We start from the raw sequence: 21,636 nt of genomic DNA, 5'->3' as shown, positions 1-21,636 counted from the left end.
AACTATTCCCAGCAACATGTTAATGATTACTAAAAGCACATAAGAGGAGCAAGTTTTCCAAATATTATTCCGTGTAATCTTTCCTGTTGTGACATGCATTTCTGTATGTGCAAACTAAAGTTCACATTTTGTCTGCAGTGGTTCTCTGCTTCTTATGGGTTGGGGGAGTTGGGGGGGGGTGGTGACAGACGGGTGAATTGGGGGAGGGAACGATGTTCACTTTAGAACTTTATCTGGTTTATTGACCTCACAACACAGCACAGACCAACAGCTCAGTCTGCATTGCGTTAGCATGTAAAAGAAGGTTTTGCATTTTTACAGCATTTGTCACAACCTCATGCCAGCCCAAAGTGTTTCAAAGTCAAATATGTCCCAGATGTTCCTAAGTAGTATGATATCATTTAAGATGACACAAAAAGTAACACAAAAAACTTTTTAAAATTTAAAATATTCTGTCTTAAGGCTCTATACTAAGAAGGAAAAATGGCAGGAAATTAATCAGTTGTAATTAATGCTGATCTTCCACCTCAACTCTACATTCCTGCACCATCCCCGTTTCCCTTAATTGTCTTATTGCCCAAAAACCTCTCACTCTCTGCCTGAATATACTCAATGTCTGAGCATTCACAGCTCTCTGGGTTAGAGAATTCCAATGGTTCACAATCCTTAGAACGAAGAAGTTTCTCCTCATTTTAGTTCTAAACGACCGACCCCTTATTCTGAGACTGTGACCCCGTGTTCTAGATTCCTGAGCCAGGGCTAACATCCTCCCAGCATGCACCCTGTCAAACCCCTTAACAATTTGATGGATGAAAAATTGTTTTGCGTAACGCCGCTACCGAGGCCTTGAGCTGCTTACTGAGTGTGAGTCGCACTGCTGGCTGCTTCCTGCACGGCCCACACAGTTTTAGTACAGAGGAAGGGCACACACAGGTACGTCTCCTGTGTGCTCTGTAATGCTGTGGTTGGACATTATCCTCATGTTACACTGCCTAACTGAGTGATGCGATGCCAGGGTTGCAAACTTGGACCACACAGGTCCTGTCTACACAGGTGTTAATCAGTCATGATTAAACAAGTGCAGAAAGGCAAGATGGGCCCTGAACTAGGCCTATTTAAAGGGTCAGTCAGCATGTTGCAGGTGAGGTATTTTTCACTTCCATGTGTTCAGAAAGAGTTGGTGGAAGCTGTGTGGAGTGTTGTTTTTGGAGGTGTTTTGTGGCAGTTGGTGATTACAGTCAGGGAGGAGAGAGGAGGACTGGACCCAGGAATGAGGGCACTTGTTGCTGTCCCTCTTAGTCTGCAACATGACCATCAGGTGGAACAGAGGAGGCAGAGGGAGCTGGAGGAGGGTTCTCCATCAAAGGCCCAACCCATCACTGGTCTTCCAGGAGAAAACTGCTACATTCCGATGAGCCAATACCTGAGGAGGCTCAGGTTTACCAAGGAGGTGGTCACAGAGCAGTGACACCTCCTTCAGCCCAACCTGGAATCTCACCCCAGGGTGAGGACAACCCTCCCAGTGGCTGTGAAGCTCACCGTCGCCCTCACATTTTACACCTCTGGATCTGTCCAGGTGGCAGTGGAAGATGTGATGAATATTTCACAATATGGAGTACATCACAGTATCAGGGAGGTGATGGAGGCTAAATACACAATGCGAGGGGACTTTATCCTCTTATCCCTCATGAGGCAAGAGCAGGGTGAAGGGGCACGTGGCTTCACTAGGATATCAGGATTCCTGATCATGCAGGGCACCACTGACTGAAAGCACGTGGCTCTGTGAGCCTCCCGTGTCAATGGGGAGAAGTTTAGGAACAGCAAGGGCTACAACTCCATAATCGTGAAGTTGCTGTCTGATCCACCAAGAAGTTCATCTCGATGAATGCCTGGCAGCAGCCACGATGTTGTCATCCTATGACACCCTTCCCTATCCACCATTTTCAGGTCTCTGAGAAGATCCAGAGTTTGCTGCTCAGGGACGAGGGCCACCCCTCTGCAAATGGCTGATGAGCCCCTTCCGCAAACCCACCATGTAAGCAGAGTGGGTGTTTACCTAAAGCCAGGGAGCCACGCTTAACATCATGGAGCAGGCAATCGGCCTTCAGAACAACACTTCCCCTGCCTGGACTGCTCGGCGGGAATCTCTGCAGTACGAGACAGAGAGGGTCTCCCAGTTTGTGGTGGTGTGCTGTGTTCTCCACTGTCTGAACATTATGGGGGCACAGCCGCAACCTACAGCAATCCAGAGGCCACCTCAGGGAAAGAGGAGGTGGAGCAGGAGGAGGGGAAGGAAGAGGTGGAAGAAATGGAACAGGAGAAAGAGGAAGAGAAGGATGAGGAAGGGAAAGATAAGCAGAAGGAGAACAATGAAGAGGTGAAGGTTGAGAAAGAAGAGGCAAAGCAGGAAGAGGAAGAGAAGAGAGTGAGGAGGCATCATTGACCCTATGCAACTGGACACGGTGAGAGACAGCAGACAGTGCGCCTCTGAAATTGAAACTAACTTCCCCATCCCAACATGGACCCACTATTCCCCACCGTCACATCCATTTCAAACTCCCCAACACAAAGTCCCCTTGGCCAACATTCAACATCAAAATCTACCAACAAAAATCTTCATAAAACATCTTTCTCCAACAACACATCCAATTACATTGCTACGGTCAAGTGAGGAGGGGCCAAAAAGCTTCTCTCTTTTCCCTCTCCTTGTTTGACCACAACAGGTTTAATTCTTTCTTAAAGTGGGTGTTCTGGCCAATTCAGGAGGTGTTTGATTACTTACTTGTTATGATCAAAACCAGAACCAATCGGTCAGGTTTTCAAAGAAAGAGGTTAACTTTATTGTTGTTAAATAAATAATAAAGTATGCGCCAACTTTCAAGCACACACACACACACACACACACACACACACACACACACACACACACACACACACACACACACACACACACACACACACACACACACACACACACATAAGAGCCTGTCACCGATCTCGGTGGCAAGCTTAAAAAATGGTGGGCCGCACACACGATCCGCACACCAAAGAGCCACTGCAATCATCTGTACAGCAGCTCATTAGCTTGCCCGGGTCAGCCCATCACACCCCCCAATCACATGGAAGGGGCAGTCTGTTCGACATTGGCAATGATGCAGCTGACGAGTCAGCAGATGCTGGCACCATATTTAAATGTTAGCCAGCCCTGCATGCAACCTCTTGCACATTTAAACCTTTGCTGTTGGAGCTGAGCAGCCAACAGTGACATCTGAAGAGCCCAGTCTGCCAAGGAACTACACCTGCAAGGTGTGAGGAAGGGTGGTCACTCTCCTCCTGGCTGCATGGGAAAGGCAGGAGGTCCTTTACCCCAGCAATGGTAAGACGAGGTCCTCTCGCCTGACCAAGCAAGCCTGGAAAGAGATCGCAGAGGAAGTCAGCAACCGTGGGGACAACCGCCAAGACTGAGTGCAGTGTGCAAGAAGGCAAACGACCTCATGCGCTTGGCAAAGGTAAATGGCACTTTGTTGTCTGGCTCTGTTTGACCTGGGTGTCCCCATACAGAGTGGCACATGGGTGCCATTGCAATGTCAAAGACAGGGAGGTAGGGCAGGGAGGATTGATGCCATGAGTGGCTGCATCTGTGAAAGAACTCACCCTCGTTTGCTGCTCGGAGCATGGCACCTACATGACAAGCTGAGTCTGTATTACAGACTGAGCTTTCCCCACCTTTGGTTTTAGTGCTCCTGTTGTGACGAGCATCATGTTGTTGTTTGGCAATGTTCAATATCTGCATCCTTGCTCTTCCCGGAGAAGGGGCCCACAATGCGATGGAGGAGTCCAGGACTGGTGGAGGGGTGCCAGAGATTAGACTGCTGACACAGGCTGAGAAGGATGCCCTCGAGCTAGCTGGCAGCCAAGGAGGATCTGCCGTTTCAGATGTGGAGCTTGTGGTCCTGGGTGAACATACAGCTCTTTGATAAACACAATGATTACTCATAACATTTTATATTTGGAGACAATGAAGTCACAATCATGATATGTGCAACATAAAAAACTAAAACTGTGCCCCTCACGTTGTATCTTGCAGGGCGACGCTCCAAGTCAGCATTGGAGGCCCTGGAGACTGACACCACCTCTGAGGAAGAGACAACCTCAGAGGACACAGCGTTCCATGACACTCCTGCACCTTCCATCAGCACAGATACACTCATCTGGGTGGGAATTCGTTCGGCTTTAGAGTCTGGATCACAAGCTGGTGAGAGCATTGCACAGGCCCGAACAGCTGGCTGAGGCTGAGAAAGGCAACACCTCTGACAGTCGGAGAACTGTGGGTGTCCAGGCCCATGCTGAGCCCCAGGTTGATGATGGTCCTCTGGTGTCGACAGCACAGGACATTCTGGAGTTGCAGGGAGAGTTAAGGCAACACATCTGGTGGGGATGCCACAGGCCATGCGCAGCCTTGAGCGGACAGTGGGGGAGTCCATCCAGGCCATGATAGCTGCTATGTCCCAGGCAATTGAGCACATAGCTTCCTCCATCGCGATGTTGGTGACTCTCATGGACAGCCAGATTCCAATGATCCGCGCTGTCCTGCAAACCCTCACCTCGGCCATTAGCTGGACACAGCAGTGGGAAGGTGAGAGAGAGACCGGGGCCTGGAGAGTATCTCTGCTCCTTGTCCTTTGGGGGAGAGCAGCGAAGTTCATACAAGCCCTGAGATGGAGGAGGTGAGCCTCCTCGCCACATCAGGGTGATACTAATGTGGACACTGGCCCCTCAACTTCTGATGAAAGGTCACTGACCTGAAATATTAACTTTGCTTCTCTCTGCACAGATACTGCAAGACCTGCTGAATATTTCCAGCACTTTATGATTATTAAAAAATCACATGGTTTGAAATGCAAAATTCTTTCACATTATTTAAAAAGCTGAGCAGTAAATTCCATTTAAGGGCTTCAGTAGATTTCCCAGTGTGGTACTGAACTGTACAGACCAGGCAGGTCCCTGTGTTCTGCTCAGTCTTTCCATCTCACTCACGGTGACAGTAGGGATTTTACAATTGTCCTCAGTGTCTCTGTGCTGGGGGAGGATGAGGATGTGGAATAAACCAGCTGTCAAGGCCACTTGTTCATGCTTACCCTCTGTGCCTCTCAACATTTTCTGATGGAAATATTGCTGTCTCCTGAAAAGCAGTAATCTCAACTGCTCCATCTGGATTCGAACAGTAAATACAGTCGCTGCATTTCTCTGCAATTCCCGCAAAACAGCTGCTCACTCGCACCCTCCATAAACTTGAGCTCATCCAAAGCTCTGCATCCCGTATCTTAACTTGCACCAAATGCCGTTCACCCATCACCCTATGCCCACTGACCTACACTGTGGGCCAGTTTTTATATGATCATGTTCCTGTGAATCCTTCAGATGTTTCAATACATTCAAGGTGCTATACAAATGCAAATTGTTGTTGTACATTGCCACTCAGTACTGACAGTCTCGGTCAGTCTTTCTGCAATAACTTTGTGCTGCTTGTACTGTTAATGCTTCCTGTTGCAGGATGGTTTGATTTGTGTAGCTGAGTTACATTATAACACAAACTCTTCCAAATGTTTCTAAATAGTTGTTTGTTAGAACCTTACCTGAAGCTCTTTGATCCACGATTGTCACGGAAAAGGAGTTCGGAAGATACGCTGTGGTTTGACGGATAAAACACACTGAGAATGTTGAAACAATGATTGTCAGGTGAACATGATCTAATTTCAACAAACCCTCAGCACTGCTGCTTTTGCAAATTACATTTGCACAGTGCTTTACATAACGACAGCTCCCCTTTTTAAAATTGTTCTTTTTAAGTGTTTTTATTAAAAGACATTGTCGAACCTGTGTGTGTCTTTTGATGGATTGGTGAGAATTGGCTTGTCTGTCATAGAGTCATGGAGTTATTTACAGCACAGAAGGAGCCCATTCAGTCCATCGAGTTAATGCTGGCGCTCTGCCGTGTACTAGTCAGTCCCATTCCCCTGCTCGATCCTCCATTGCAATATAAGTCTATTTCCTTTAAGTGCCCATCCAATATCCTTTTGAAATCATTGATTGTTTCTGCTTCCACCACCCTCTTTCCAGGTCATTACCACTCGCTGCATAAAAATGTTCTTCTGCAATTTTCCCCTTTCATCTCTTTCCCAAAATCTTCAATCTGTGTCCCATAATCTTTGACCATCAGTTAATGGGTACAGTTTTTTCTTGTCTACCTTATCTAATCCTGCCATGATCTTGTAGATCTCTATCACATTTCCCCTCAATCTCCTTTGCTCCAAGGAGAACAATCCCAGCTTCTCCAAACTAACCTTGGACCAAAATCTCCCAACCCTGGAACCATTCTGGTAAATCTCTGCACCCTCTGAAGGGTCCTCACATCCTTCCTAAAATGCGGTGAACAGAAGTGGACACAAAACTCCAGTTGGGGCCTAACCAGAGCTTTATAAAGGTTCAGCATAACTTCCCTGCTTTTGTACTCTGTTAGAGTGGAATGACGAAAACAAATCTCTCAACACTCAGGGTCCGTTCCAATCGTCAAATGGTTTATTGAATTTTACACCGGTGGGGAGTAAGACGCTGGGCTTACCATGCACTTCTCCACTGAACAAAGGAGAATCCACAGCGGATATACAGTTACTCAGCCCATCCTGGCTGGACACAATCCAATCATAACAGTTATTGATTACATACATTACATTCATTACCAATAAAATTACTGATTAGGTATCATGTGGTTGTGGGGATTGTTTGTGGTCGCCCCTGACCATCTCAGGATGTTTACCAGGCCCCCTTATCAACTATCCTTGAGTCTTCACAATGAATCTTTCTACCTCTGTCAGGCCTGCTTTCCCAGCTGCTTTGTGCAGTCTGCAATTAAACAGAGCAGCTGTCTTATGCAGTGATATGAGGGGCCCTCATGGGTCAGCCTATTTGCCTGTGCTAAGCAGTACCATGCTCAAGGCTGCAAGGTAACTAACTTGTCTCACAATGCTTTAGTTAAGTACTCCATTTTGAAACAAACACTTTCAACTTGGATCTATGTGTATATTTATTTAGCTGCATCGGCCACAATTTTCCCCCAACAATCCCACCTTTCGGTAAAGGACTGCCCCTCGTCCTATTAACTGACATACCTACTTTATCTTTCCCGTTTTAACCCTGTCCGGTATTCCCTGCCTCTAAATGCTGGTCAATCACGTGTTTTCAGGAATCCCGGTCACTTAAATCAAATCAATATGTCCCAAATTATCGTGTCCCTTTGAAGTTAACCTCCTGTGTTGTTCCTTTACCAAAGCCTTTGCTTTCTTTCACATGGTATATCGTCTGCATGATCTACAAGCCAATACTCCCCAGGTGAGAGCCAGGATCAATTGCACCCTCACCAACACATGTGTTATTATCCTAATCCAAGGGTGGATGTTGACATTCATCCCCCAATCCCATACTTTTTCCCACCAGCTTGGGCTTTGAAATTCACATTCAGTATCTTCTTTGAGAACCTTTATTTTATTCCGTAGCTGGTGGTAGAGCTTCACTGACTGACCTACTCTGTCCCTTAACTCACTCAGCACATCCACTAGCTGTGGGATTGGGGCCTGCTCCAGCTCTTTATAGACTTGAAGATGATCATGGAGCTGATCGATTGCATTCATGGTTTCCAGCCCCCGCTGTTGGATATAAACTATCCAATGGGTAAATACCCCATTTTGTAACAATATGTGGCTACACTTTCATCTTGTATATATGTATATATTTATATAGCTGCATCGGCCACAATTTTCCACCAACATACTCAAGGCCTCTATTAAACTTTATTGAACACAAGATCGCGTATGCTTTGTTAACCACTCTCTCAATATGTCCTGCTAACTACAAAGCTGAAATGCTCCAGCCCAGGCAACATCCTGGTGAATCTCCTCTGCCTTAACCCTGGGTGCTCCACTTTCGATCCATGTCCTGGGAAACATTTGTCAGAGGATTCTGCTTCTGCTCAGTGTTATACAAAATGAATCAAATTAGACATTTAATAAAATTCAGACCTGACAAGAAAGTTTCAGAGATCTAACGGTGAAGCAATAACTGAATCTAACAAACAAAAGTAAACATGGTGGATGTTGTTTAGTCTACTCTCGCACAATTTTACATGTCACATTGAAACTGGAGTGAAATATGTTTCTGCTCATTATACCGGAACACGTTAATTGCAGGCAGAATTCAGAAGATTGCACTGTGACAAAATGTTTCGTCTGTCAAAAGCCACTGTATAAGTATTCTAAAGTTACACTGAATAATTTCATATGTATTTGTGTCACCAAACCACAGGCTTTTTAAGAGTGCCTGCAAGAGCTTCGGAAACACATGTGCAGACACTAAATCCAATTGAATAAAACAATGTCTATTTAATGCTGAGATTGTCATTTAATTAAGCTTTCCTTGACATTGTGTTCGAATTTGTTTGGCTGTGAGACAAAGGGCTGTAAAATGCAGTTCCGTCGCACTCATATTGTCGATGCTACAGATGCCATTTTGAGTGCTAAATGGTGCCAGCAAAATGACACCAGTGCTGCACACACACACACTTCTAGTGTGGCCCACTGCTGGATACCATTTTGACCAAGACATTAGGGTGGGTCAGGAATTGTACAGCAGAAGCTTGCAGAGTAGGCAGATTGCCAAGTCAGCCAACATGTAACACTGATTTGACTGCAGCGGTGCCATTTTCAAACACAACACCAGCTAATACTCTCATATAACCTTGCACAGCTGAACATGCGCTCAGCAGCAGGAGAAACACCCCTCCCCCACCACCACCTTATTTAAAAAGATCATCAACTACTTTCAGTTAAGTTGCTGATTGATTTCTACTGACTTTTGCTGGGTTAGTAGAAGTGTTTGGTGGCTGGAGCCAGGATCCAGGCTAAGTGAGGTGGGGTCACCGGGGCCAGACCAGCAGGTCCAGGCGAGGGGAATGGGGAAGAGTCGGGTGTTAAGTGCGGGTGGGGGAGCGCGGGTTAGAGGGTTATAGTTTTTTCCCAGTGGGGCCCTCCATGGGCCACAGATTGCAAAAGGAGGAGGCCCTCCCAAGCACAGAGAGAGGGTGCCTTGTTTTATTGGGCAACCTCCCCTTGTGCTGGAGGCCTCCCCGCCATTGGTTAAATCCTCGCAGTGGCAGGAAGGGGCCCTTAATAGACCACGTAAGGGCCTCAATTGGCCTCTGGGCAGGAAGGCCGTGATCAGCCTATCCCAATTGCATTGTGACGAGGAGATGACAGGCCCTCCACCCCCTGCCTCCTGACGCAATTCTCTGGTCCCCGCCACCTCCAAACCCGTTTTGCGGACCCATAAAATTCCACCCTGAGAGTCAGCAACCATAATCGTTGTTAGGCCAGAATTTTTCACATGGAATTCTTCTGACTCAAAGTATCATGTTTACGTTCCTATCGTCGCACCTGTGTATAGGACCATTTTTCATAGATTAAGTGAATTTTCAAAAAGTAAATATTAATCAACTCAGTGACTCTTTGCATATTTTATTTCTCTCACTTCCTGATAAAATGATGATGAGCGAGACTAGATATTTCAGCAGTGACTGCTTGCTTGCCTTGTCTTCAATGTATCGGGGATGAGACCCAAGTCTGGTAATCTCCTTTTGTCAAGTGCAAAACTGGATCAGAGTTGGTGATTGGGGGGGGCGTGGGCTTACTAACTGTATTTTTATACATAAAACTGTGTAAGATAAGGCTGTTATAATAAGGTGACTTAGATTAGATTAGATTAGATTAGAGATACAGCACTGAAAGAGGCCCTTCGGCCCACCGAGTCTGTGCCGAACATCAACCACCCATTTATACTAATACTACACTAATCCCATATTCCTACCAAACATCCCCACCTGTCCCTATATTTCCCTACCACCTACCTACACTAGTGACAATTTATAATGGTCAATTTACCTATCAACCTGCAAGTCTTTTGGCTTGTGTGAGGAAACCGGAGCACCCGGAGAAAACACACACAGACACAGGGAGAACTTGCAAACTCCACACAGGCAGTACCCGGAGTCAAACCCGGGCCCCTGGAGCTGTTAGGCTGCGGTGCTAACCACTGCGCCACTATGCCCCACTTGTGGGGATAAAGCTCTGCAACTTAAATGAAAGTCATTCAAAAATTGCTGCTTTTAAGGGGAAGGAATACAACCTCATACTGACAAAATAAAAGCAAAATACTGCGGATGCTGGAAATCTGAAACAAAAACAAGAAATGATGGAATCACTCAGCAGGTCTGGCAGCATCTGTGGAAAGAGAAGCAGAGTTAACGTTTCGGGTCAGTGACCCTTCATCGGAACTGACAAATATTAGAAAAGTCACAGATTATAAGCAAGTGAGGTGGGGGTGGGGCAAGAGATAACAAAGGAGAAGGTGCAGATTGGACCAGGCCACATAGCTGACCAAAAGGTCACGGAGCAAAGGCAAACAATATGTTAATGGTGTGTTGAAAGACAAAGCATTAGTACAGATTAGGTGTGAATACACTGAATATTGAACAGCAGCAAGTGCAAACCTGAAAAAAAACCTGAAAAAAACAGTGGGTAAGCAAATTGAACAAACTAAGATGAAATGAAATAAATGCAAAAAAAGATAGTAAAAAATGTAAAAAAAGAATGTAAAAAAAAGGAAGAAAAAATAACTAAAAATGAAAGTAAAATGGGGGGCTGTCATGCTCTGAAATTATTGAACTCAATGTTCAGTCCGGCAGGCTGTAGTGTGCCTAATCGGTATATGAGATGCTGTTCCTCGAGCTTGCGTTGATGTTCACTGGAACACTGCAGCAATCCCAGGACAGAGATGTGAGCATGAGAGCAGGGGGGAGTGTTACTGTACTAACAAGGGAGTGTACTGACAAAGTTAGATAAGAAAGAGGAGGCTCGAGTAGAACAGAACACCGGCATGGATTGGTTGGGCCGAATGGCCCGTTTGTGTGCTGTATATTTCATGTAATTCATTGTAAAACCACAAATAAGTCCTTATGCAATTCCATTTTAAATATTCTTATTATCTTTGTCTCAACAGCAACCTGTAGTCGAGCAGAATGTGGGCAGAATCAGAGATGGGGCCACGATGGGACTCAGGAACAGGAGTAGGTTATTCAGCTCCTGCAGCCGATTTCACCATTCCATTAGATCATGGCTGATCTGTACCTCAATATCATTTACCTGTCTTTCTCCACATCCTTTGATACCATTACCTAACAAAAATCTATTGATTTCAGTCATGCAACTTCCAGTTGAAGGAAAGAGTTTCAGATTTCCAATACTCTTTATGTGAAAAACTGGGGGGAGTTTTATGGGCCCTGCAGAAATGGCTTTGGTGGCGGGCTGGGTGACTTAATTAGGCATAATTTGATCTTTCGATTTTCTAACGGTAGGTTTTTTATTTTGCAATTAAGTCAGCGGTGTATTTGTGGTGATCTGGGGTTCAGCCTGCAGGGTGGCGGGTTGCAGCTTTCCATATCGTGAATACTCATTACCCTACAATTATTTCAGATTAAGTCCTGCCTGCCAGATTAAGTTAACGGCAAATGGTATTCCCGTGGCACCCGGTTCACATTTATTTAAACGTGGCATAAACAAGTCAGCTTTGTGCAGTTGTGTCTGATGTTAATGGTTTCATGTCTGGAACTCATCAACACAAGGAAGACCAACATCGGAATCAATGTTTGGGTCCGGACCCGGCACCAACAAGGGCGAATCTTCTCAGGGAATGGTGCGGAAGACATGGGGGCGGGGGGTGAAGGACAGGGTGGGGTCTCGGTTGGGTTGAGGAACAGAGGACGAAGGGGTGCAATGTCCAGGGTGTGAAGCCATTGTTATTGAAGCTGACGCTGGCTGAGGACAGGGGGCTGTGGGGGGGCAAGGTGGAGGGGGGGTGGTGGTGGGGGTTGATCTGAACAGAACAGTAAACTATAGTCTTGAGGGCCCTGAAGGGAGGGATGAGTGCTGTCCATGTCGAGGTCCCATGGAGCGAAATCAGGATATTGGCCGGCAGAGAGAATGGTCACAGTCGCAGGGGCAATTGGATTTCGTCGGGGGGATTGTCGAGACTTCGAGCTGGGTATTCAATTATATCACAGGGAGGGGAATGGGACTCAGCAATGACATCAAGTTGGATTTGAGGAGGATCGAGCGTGAGAGTCAGCAGTTGGATGGTGATGGAGCAGGAGCACGAGGGAGGGATGGCATGAATAAATTGATAATGATCTGGTCCAAGGTAATGGGATCACAGCAGGAAGGTGTAAGGTAATGTTGGGTGTGTTAAGGGTGATGGGTTCAGGCTGGAAGGTGGCAGGAGGAGGTTAGAAGGTGGGGAAACCCGCCTAGCATGACATACGCACCATTGTTTCGAAAGATAGCACAAACCACATGTTCAGACAAAGATCGAAACATAGAAATATAGAAAATAGGAGCAGGAGTAGGCCATTTGGCCCTTCGAGCCTGCTCTGCTATTCATTATGATCATGGCTGATCATCCAACTCAGTAACCTGTTCCGCTTACGCCCCATACCCTTTCATCCCTTTAGACCCAAGAGCTATATCTAACTCCTTCTTGAAAACATTCAATGTTTTGGCTTCAACTGCTTTCTGTAGTAGCGAATTCCACATGCTCACCACTCTCTGGGTGAAGAAATCCCTCCTCATCTCAGTCCTGAAAGGTTTATCCCGTATCCTTAGACTATGACCCTGGTTCTGGACTCCCCCACCATCGGGAACATCCTTCCTGCATCGACCCTGTCAAGTCCTGTTAGAATTTTAAAGGTTTCTATGAGATCCCCCCTCGCTCTCCTGAACTCTTTCTTTTGGGCCTCCTTATCTCGAGAGACAATGGATACGCGCCTGGAGGTGGTCAGTGGTTTGTGAAGCAGCGCCTGGAGTGGCTATAAAGGCCAATTCTGGAGTGACAGGCTCTTCCACAGGTGCTGCAGAGAAATTTGTTTGTTGGGGCTGTTGCACAGTTGGCTCTCCCCTTGCGCCTCTGTCTTTTTTCCTGCCAACTACTAAGTCTCTTCGACTCGCCACAATTTAGCCCTGTCTTTATGGCTGCCCGCCAGCTCTGGCGAATGCTGGCAACTGACTCCCACGACTTGTGATCAATGTCACACGATTTCATGTCGCGTTTGCAGACGTCTTTATAACGGAGACATGGACGGCCGGTGGGTCTGATACCAGTGGCGAGCTCGCTGTACAATGTGTCTTTGGGGATCCTGCCATCTTCCATGCGGCTCACATGGCCAAGCCATCTCAAGCGCCGCTGACTCAGTAGTGTGTATAAGCTGGGGGTGTTGGCCGCTTCAAGGACTTCTGTGTTGGAGATATAGTCCTGCCACCTGATGCCACTACAGCGAGTATAATCCTAACCGACTCAATCTCTCCTCATACGTCAGTCCTGCCATCCCAGGAATCAGTCTGGTAAACCTTCGCTGCACTCCCTCGATAGCAAGAACATCCTTCCTCAGATAAGGAGACCAAAACTGCACACAATATTCCAGGTGTGGCCTCACCAAGGCCCTGTATAATTGCAGTAAGACATCCCTGCTACTGTACTCGAATCCTCTTGCTATGAAGGCCAACATACCATTTGCCTTTTTTACCGCCTGTTACAACTGCATGCTTACCTTCAGTGACTGGTGTACAAGAACACCCAAGTCTCGCTGCATATTCCCCTCTCTCAGTTTATAGCCATTCAGATAATAATCTGCCTTCCTGTTTTTGCTACCAAAGTAGATAACCTCACATTTATTCACATGATACTGCATCTGCCATATATTAGCCCACTCACTCAACTTGTCCAAATCACCCTGAAGCCTCTCTGCATCCTCCTCACAACTCACCCTCCCACCCAGTTTTGTGTCATTGCAAATTTGGAGATATTACATTTAGTTCCCTCATCTAAATCATTAATGTATATTGTGAATAGCTGGGGTCCTAGCACCGATCCTTGCGGTACCCGACTAGTCACTGCCTGCCGTTCGGAAAAAGACCCATTTATCCCTAATCTTTGTTTCCTGTCCGCCAACCAATTTTCTATCCATCATAATACACTACACCCAATCCCATGCGCTTTAATTTTACATGCTAATCTCTTATGTGGGATTTTGTCGAAAGCCTTCTGAAAGTCCAAATAAACCACATCCACTGGCTCCCCCTCATCAACTCTACAAGTTACATCCTCGAAGAATTCTAGTAGATTTGTCAAGCATGATTTCCCTTTCATAAATCCATGCTGACTCTGTCCGATTCTGCCACTGTTCTCTAAGTGTTCAGCCATAAAATCTTTGAAAATGGACTCTAAAATTTTCCCCACTACCGACGTCAGGCTGACTGATCTATAATTCCATGCTATCTCTTTCTCTCCTTTTTTAAATAGTGGGGTTACATTAGCTACCCTCCAATCTATAGGAACTGTTCCAGAGTCTATAGAATCTTGGAAGATGACCACCAATGCATCCACTATTTCTAGGGCCCCTTCCTTCAGTACTCTGGGATGTAGATTCTCAGGCCCTGGGATTTATCGGCCTTCAATCCCATCAATTTCCCCAACACCATTTCTCTACTGATACTGATTTCTTTCAGTTCCTCTCTCTCACTAAGCCCTGTGTTCCCCAAAATGTCTGGTATGATATTTGTGTCCCCCTTTGTGAAGACAGAACCAAAGTATGCATTTAGTTGGTCACTCAAATCTTTATTTCCCATAATAAATTCCCTGTTTCTGACTGTAAGGGACCTACATGTGTCTTCACCAATCTTTTTCTCTTCACATACCTACAGAAACTTTTTCAGTCTGTTTTTATGTTCCCCGCAAGCTTGCTCTCATATTCTATTTTCCATTTCTTAATCAATCCCTTGATCCTCCTTTGCTGAATTCTAAACTGCTCCCAATCCTCAGGTCTGTTGTTTTTCCTGGCAAATTTATATGCCTCTTCCTTGGATCTAATGCTATCTCTAATTTCCCTTGTAAGCCATGGTTTGGCTACCTTTCCCAGAATCACACAGAATCACAGAATAATACAGTGCAGAAGAGGCCCTTTGGCCCATCGAGTCTGCACTGATGCATTAAAGACACTTGACCTGTCTACCTAATCCCATTTGCCAGCACTTGGCCCATAGCCTTGAATGTTATGACGTGCCAAGTGCTCATCCAGGTACTTTTTAAAGGATGTGAGGCAACCCGCCTCTACCACCCTCCCAGGCAGGGCATTCCAGACCATCACCACCCTCTGGGTAAAAAAGTTCTTCCTCAAATCCCCCTTAAACCTGCCACCCCTCACGTTAAACTTGTGACCCCTCATAACTGACACTTCAACTAAGGGGAAGAGCTGCTCCCTATCCAGCCTGTCCATGCCCCTCATAATCTTGTACACCTCGATCAGGTCACCCCTCAGTCTTCTCTGCTCCAGTGAAAACAACCCAAGCCTATCCAACCTCTTTTCAAAGCTTAAATGTTCCATCCCAGGCAACATCCTGGTGAATCGCCTCTGCACCCCCTCCAATGCAATCACATCCTTCCTATAATGTGGCGACCAGAAGTGCACACAGTACTCCAGCAGTGGTCTGAGCAAAGTTCTGTACAACTCCAAAATGACCTCCCTGCTTTCCCATTTTACTTTTGCGCCAGACAGGGGTAAATAATCGTTGCAGTTCATCCATGTGCTCTTTAAATGTTTGCCAATACCTATCCACCGTCATCCCTTTAAGTAACGCTTCCCAATCCGTCATAGCCAACTCGTGCCTCAGACCTTCGTAGTTTCCTTTATGAAGATTCAGTACCCTTGTCACTCTCTATCTTGATAAAGAACTTTATCATATTATGGTCGCTCGTCCCCAAGGGGTCATGCACCACTAGATTGTCAATTATTCCTCTCTCCTTACAGGAGCAGACTGTTGTATTTTTCAATCGCAAAGGCTTCCACTCATTGAGTGCACAACTAGCATGTGACCAGCGGAGAAAAATCATGTTGGTGTGTGCTCCTTTCCCAGGGAGATGTCATGAATCATACATTTTGTAGATATCACAGTTGCCAAGATTTGTTGAAGTCCAGCCCAAGTTGATGGCTGGATTCTGGGTGACATGGATTATCCCCTTTGGACATGAGTAATTACACCAGTGCTTCTCAATGGAAATAGTATCCTCCATCCAGGCATTACCCCAGTGCGGCACCCCCACAGTGCAGCTAAAGAGAGGTACAATGCTTCTCACACCCATCCAACAGAGCCCTCATCAAACACACCATTGGCAATGCTCAAAATGTGCTTCCGCTGCCTGGACTGGTCTGGAGGGGGTCTTCAATAGGCGCCACATAGGGTCTCATGAATAATCATTGTCTGCTGTGCATTGCAAAACCTGGAAATTGTGCAGGTACATTTTGCATGTGGACGAACAGGAGGAACAGCATTCCTCCTCAGATAATGCTGACGATGAGGAGTATGAGGTGGAAGACAGCAATGCAAATGAGATTGAGATGGATGCAAGAGTCATGGAGAGAGGTGCAAGGAACATCAGAGAGAACCTCATTTTTGCACGTTTCAGCTAAGATTGGGGCATTTGATAAATTAAAGCTACAAGGGAAAAGAGAAAACCTCAAAAAATGTTCACATATCCCTGTGAGCTGATTCAATGCTGGAATCTAGAAGTAGGCCTCTTTTAACAGCAACACTTGAACCTGTAGTGGAGTTGTGTTTACCGCCCTGTCTGCTATCACCTTCACTGAAAACGACTTGCGTCTCAATGGAAATAGTGTCCTCCATCCAGCCATTGCCCCTCAAACAGAGGAGACTGCAACATTGCAGCACTTTGTTGTGACCAGCACATGAAATCAGATCTGGGTTATAATGGAGTCACAACAGTTCCTATGCAAAGTATGTAAGTGAGGGGCCACATATCTTACATAGAAAGGCGTGTTGCTAAGGAATAAACTGCAAATTCTTCAAGTGACAAACAGCAGTCACTGAAGACTGAAAATTCAAATGTCAAGGAGAAAAACAGACTGGACAGTTACAGAAAAGCTTTGCAAGCATTAATGTATGTCAGCCAGGGAGCTCCAAGAATCATTTCCCTTTTCAGCTGGAACATTTTGAATGATGTAAGAGAGTGTATCAAAAATGGAAGTCAGTAGATGTATTCGGAAAGATTATACATCTATTTACATTATTTATCAGCCGTGCCACCTTTGTGCTCATAACTGCTTAATTTTTTGTTTTCTACAACTACAACATGGTGCTACTCCGACATTAGCAGCTGAAGTGGAGACAGTCTGCTCAGTGCGCTGCCCCATTGCTGTGGATGACCGTGGCGGGCGTCCTCTGGCTCCATCCTACTGCGGGTCTGCAGCATTGGTACTTGAGCATCTCCCTTGTGCTCACCTCCTGGAGGTAAGGGGGTCAATGTTGGGGGCGGGGAGAGGACAAGATGCTGCTACCATAGGAGTGTCCTGAGAGGAAGTCACCTGTCAGCTGGCAGGCACTCCTCCTCCATATGTGTGCACAATGGCACCTGCCTGTCTCCCTGAGGGGAAGGAGCACCTGGAGGGAGGTCCAGGTTCCCTGCCCTCTCGCTTAGACTCTGCTGCATGGAGCCCATGGCAACAGCGATGGAGAGCAGGTCAGATTGCATATGGCTCGAGTGATCAACCAAACTCACCACGGAGCTCACCAGACTCTCAACTGGAGAAGCCACACACTCAAATGCTTGGGACATGGCAGACATCATGGCTTGCATGGACTCCTCCACGGAACGAGTGAAGCCAGGCATGACCTCAGGCATCTCTGACATATTTTCCACATGGCTTTGCTGCACATCCAGCAGACGTTTCACAGCAACAAACAGAGGATCATCATGAGTGTGGGGCTGAGCAGGGGCCTGGTCCCCAGCAGCCATCCGATTGTCAGGCCACCTGGCTGGCACATGCTCCCTCAGCTGCTGGGACGTGTCTGTATTGTACACACCAGCTGGTGACCCAGATTCTAATCTTAAACCCCCATGGGCCATGTGGATGTGTCTGCACTGGCGAAGGTGGAAGAAGAGGCAGGTGACAGTGCACCCTCTGGGGCGTTGGCTTCATCTTCCTCCCCAGGGATGGAGTCTTGGGCTTTGCGATGTTCTGAGACTCGAGTGTAGGCACCTGCAGTGGAGACACAAGCAGAGGCACAGAGAAAATGAGTTCACACCCTTTCCTTTGGTTTGCACATATGGCTGCCTGACTGAAGATGACACTCCATTCTTACGCCTTGAGGATCCAGCCTCACTATCTGCGATGGCTCTGCCTCCCTCCTCTCTTGCTATTTCTACAACTTCCTCTTCAGCCAGTGTCAGGAGTCTGATGTCTGGGACACCTTCACCTGTCTTTTCCTGCTCCCGCTGGTTGTGGGTGCATTTATCCTGCAGGGAACAGTCCAGACTTAATGACATGTCAAGAGATGCATCACACCCATTGTATAAATGCATCAACGTCACTCATTCAGGACTGGCTTTCACACGACAGATCCAAGCACATAAAAAGTGCCAATCTTCAACTTTCAGCAATCATTTAGTGCATGACACCAAGGATGCTCATGCATTCCACTGCATTCCTTGTCTGCCCTCTGTCTTTAAACATACGGAGCCAAGGAGAAAAAACAATGGAACAGCATCGGCAAGACCACTTAACCTTGCCAATCGGAGCAAGTCATTGATACGTTTCACTGAACCCAGGTTTGTTGAGTAACCTCCTTGAGACCTCCTTCACTATCTCCATCTAGGCTGCCTTGGTCAGGTGGGAGGGTCTTCTGACTCCATCTACAGGGAAGAGGACCTCCTGCCTTTCCCTGCCAGCCTGGAGGAGAACCCGCAAGGAGGCATCACTGAACCACGGGGTGGGACGTTGCCTGCTGGCTGACTTACTTTTAGCTCTTGCTGTAGTCAAAAAAAAATATGGGGAGTTGGTGCTGGGTTTAAAAAATTAACAATGGAAAAAGCAATTAAAACTAAGTAAAAGATGTAATGGCGGTAAATTTGAAGACACTTACATAACACGAAGACTGCTAATCCTTGAGGCTTGGAACACAGAAAGATTTATAGCCGTGGTGCTCATGGTGCTAGATTGAGTGACGGTGCGTTCCACCAATGAAAGTCTGTCCCTGCCGCATGATCACACGTGTCTCCTGTGCCTGTCGTAGCGCCATTGATTTGCATGTAAAATTGCGTGCGAAACGGGTAAAACAGCAAAAGCAGAAGTTCCACCAACATCCGGTCCTGCCATCGGAAATGCCGCGGGACTCAGCCATGGTTCCTGTATCTTCGTTCTTTATCTTTGGTCCATACCTTATCTTAGTCTATATTTATGGATATGTAATTACCTTTTGTCTGTTTAAGGTTTTTTTAAGTGAACTGTCCAGTTCCCTCTCCCCCTCCATTATATATTGGAATGTCTCCAACCCACAGTCCAGTTCAATGATTCTGAGCCTGAGAGATTTGAGATGGAGACATCTACTGCAGATGTGTTTGCTCAGGACTGTCTCACTGGCCACGAACTCCCACATTCTGCAGTCCAGACATACAATCTGCTCTGACATATCCCAGTCGACATTATTTGTATCTAATTTAGTTTGTTGTAAGCTTTTTTTTCTTTTTCTGCACACTAACCTGCACTAAGCACTAAAACACCAGACTTACTTACTGCCTCAAGCTGACATAAACTACCGCAATTGTTCAAGTCAAAATGAAGCCCCTCCTTCCCCCTCTGCACCAAATTCCTCCTCTCACCAAATTCTCAGCTTCCCACTGAATTAACATTGCACTCTGCACGACAGCAGAAATCTTCCACTTTTATTTACCTTTGAAGACACACCCATGTTACAATTGCTCAGCCAGCTTGCAGCACCCAGCAATTACCCCATGTTCAGGCAAACACTTACATCTGTTACAGCTGATTGACTGGTAGCTGTTTAACTGCTAACTGCCTTGTTGCTATTAAATTTCAAAGTTAAATTCTAAATGTTGAGACTCAATTTCAGTCTGACCCACTCACCGACTGCTTAGTAAATTATAAACTTTTCACTTAGTTCACAATGTGTTGCGATGGAGCTGTATAAAATGATAGTTAGGCCACAGCTGGAGTACTGTGCACAGTTCTGGTCACCACACTGTAGGAAGGATGTGATTGCACTGGAGAGGGCACAGAGGATATTCACCAGGATGTTGCCTGGGCTGGAGCATTTCAGCTATGAAGAGAGACTGAATAGGCGAGGGTTATTTTCCTTTGACCAGAGAACGCTGAGGGGGCACCTGATTGAGGTAGACAAATTTATGAGGGGCATAGATAGGGTAGATAGGAAGAAACTTTTTCCCATAGCAGAGGTATCAATAATCTGGGGGCATAGATATAAGGTAAGGGGAAGGAGGTTTCGAGGAGATTTGAGGAAAAATTCTTTCACCCAGAGGTTGGTTGAAATCCGGAACACAGTGCTTGAAGGGGTGGTAGACGCAGCAACCCTCACTACATTTAAGTAGTATTTAGATGAGCACTTGAAACGCCATAGCATACAAGGCTGCGGGACAAATTCTGGGAAATGGGATTAGAATAGATAGGTGCTTGATGGCCAGCGCGGACACGATGGGCTGAAGGGCCTGTTTCTGTGCTGTATAAATCTATGACTCTGTGCACTCAGTTAATGTTGCAATCTGTGGTTACGCTGTGTGCTACAGTTCTCCATCGGGAGGATGAAAGACAGGAAGGTGGGGGACGGGGAGGCAGCAGTATTGATCAAGGATAATATTACAGATCCAGAGAGGGATGATTTGGCAGAGGTTCAGACTGAATCTTTTTGGTTAGACTTTAGAAACAGAAAGAGCTGTAAAATTGCTGGATGTTGACTGTGGACCCCGAAATGGTGGGAAAGAGATAGAGACGTTTAAAAGCGTTTCAAATGTGTCTATTCATGTCCATGTTACCTTAAAAAAGCTTAGTTTAAGAGCCTCCTCCAACAACCGCAAATGGGCACAATTAGCGGAAATTCTCCATGGTGATTAATTCAACTGTGGTCGTGACCTGTTTTGTGGCAGGGTTCGGCTCCGAGTGCGATCCTTTTTAAACCAGGGAACTGTATTTGCACATCAGATTCCTTGATCTTTTATGTTGCTTTGGCTAATTTCAGGTGGAATGTGGTGAAGAAGCAGCTCAACCGAGTGGAAACTCCAGGCCAGAAAGTCATATCAAAGTTTGCTGAGGATAGAAAACTTATCGATGTTGTCAGTAGTGAGCAGGATAATAGCAGACTTCAGGAGGACAGAGATTGGTAAAATGGGCAGGGATAATGGCAACAACACAGCATCTTGTATTGATAGAGCACCTTTAACATTATTAAACATCCCAAGGAGCTTCACAGGAGCATTATAAAGTAAAATTTCACACCCAGCCACACAAGGAGAGATGAGGGCAGATGGCCAAAAGCTTGGTCAAAGACATAAGTTTTAAGAAACTTCTTAAAGGAGGGAGAGAGGTGGAGAGGTTTAAAAAAAGAACAAAGAACAGTACAGCACAGGAACAGGCCATTCAGCCTTCTAAGCCTGCGC

The 21,636-nt window shown here is 46.2% G+C and overlaps 1 protein-coding gene across 1 annotated transcript in view; it reads right to left on the bottom strand.

The window, feature by feature from the left end:
• Positions 1–550, bottom strand: part of LOC137346417 (multidrug and toxin extrusion protein 1-like) — a 72,933-nt gene extending 72,383 nt beyond the window's left edge. Inside the window, exon 1 of the mRNA XM_068009870.1 lies at positions 538–550. Coding sequence (XP_067865971.1) covers positions 538–550 — 13 coding nt within the window. The remainder of the gene's footprint in view (positions 1–537) is intronic.
• Between the last annotated feature and the right edge of the window lie 21,086 nt (positions 551–21,636).

This window comes from Heterodontus francisci, chromosome 30 (assembly GCF_036365525.1).
Source record: "Heterodontus francisci isolate sHetFra1 chromosome 30, sHetFra1.hap1, whole genome shotgun sequence".
NCBI classification, from domain to species: Eukaryota; Metazoa; Chordata; class Chondrichthyes; order Heterodontiformes; family Heterodontidae; genus Heterodontus; species Heterodontus francisci.
This window is presented reverse-complemented; position numbering and strand designations above follow the sequence as displayed.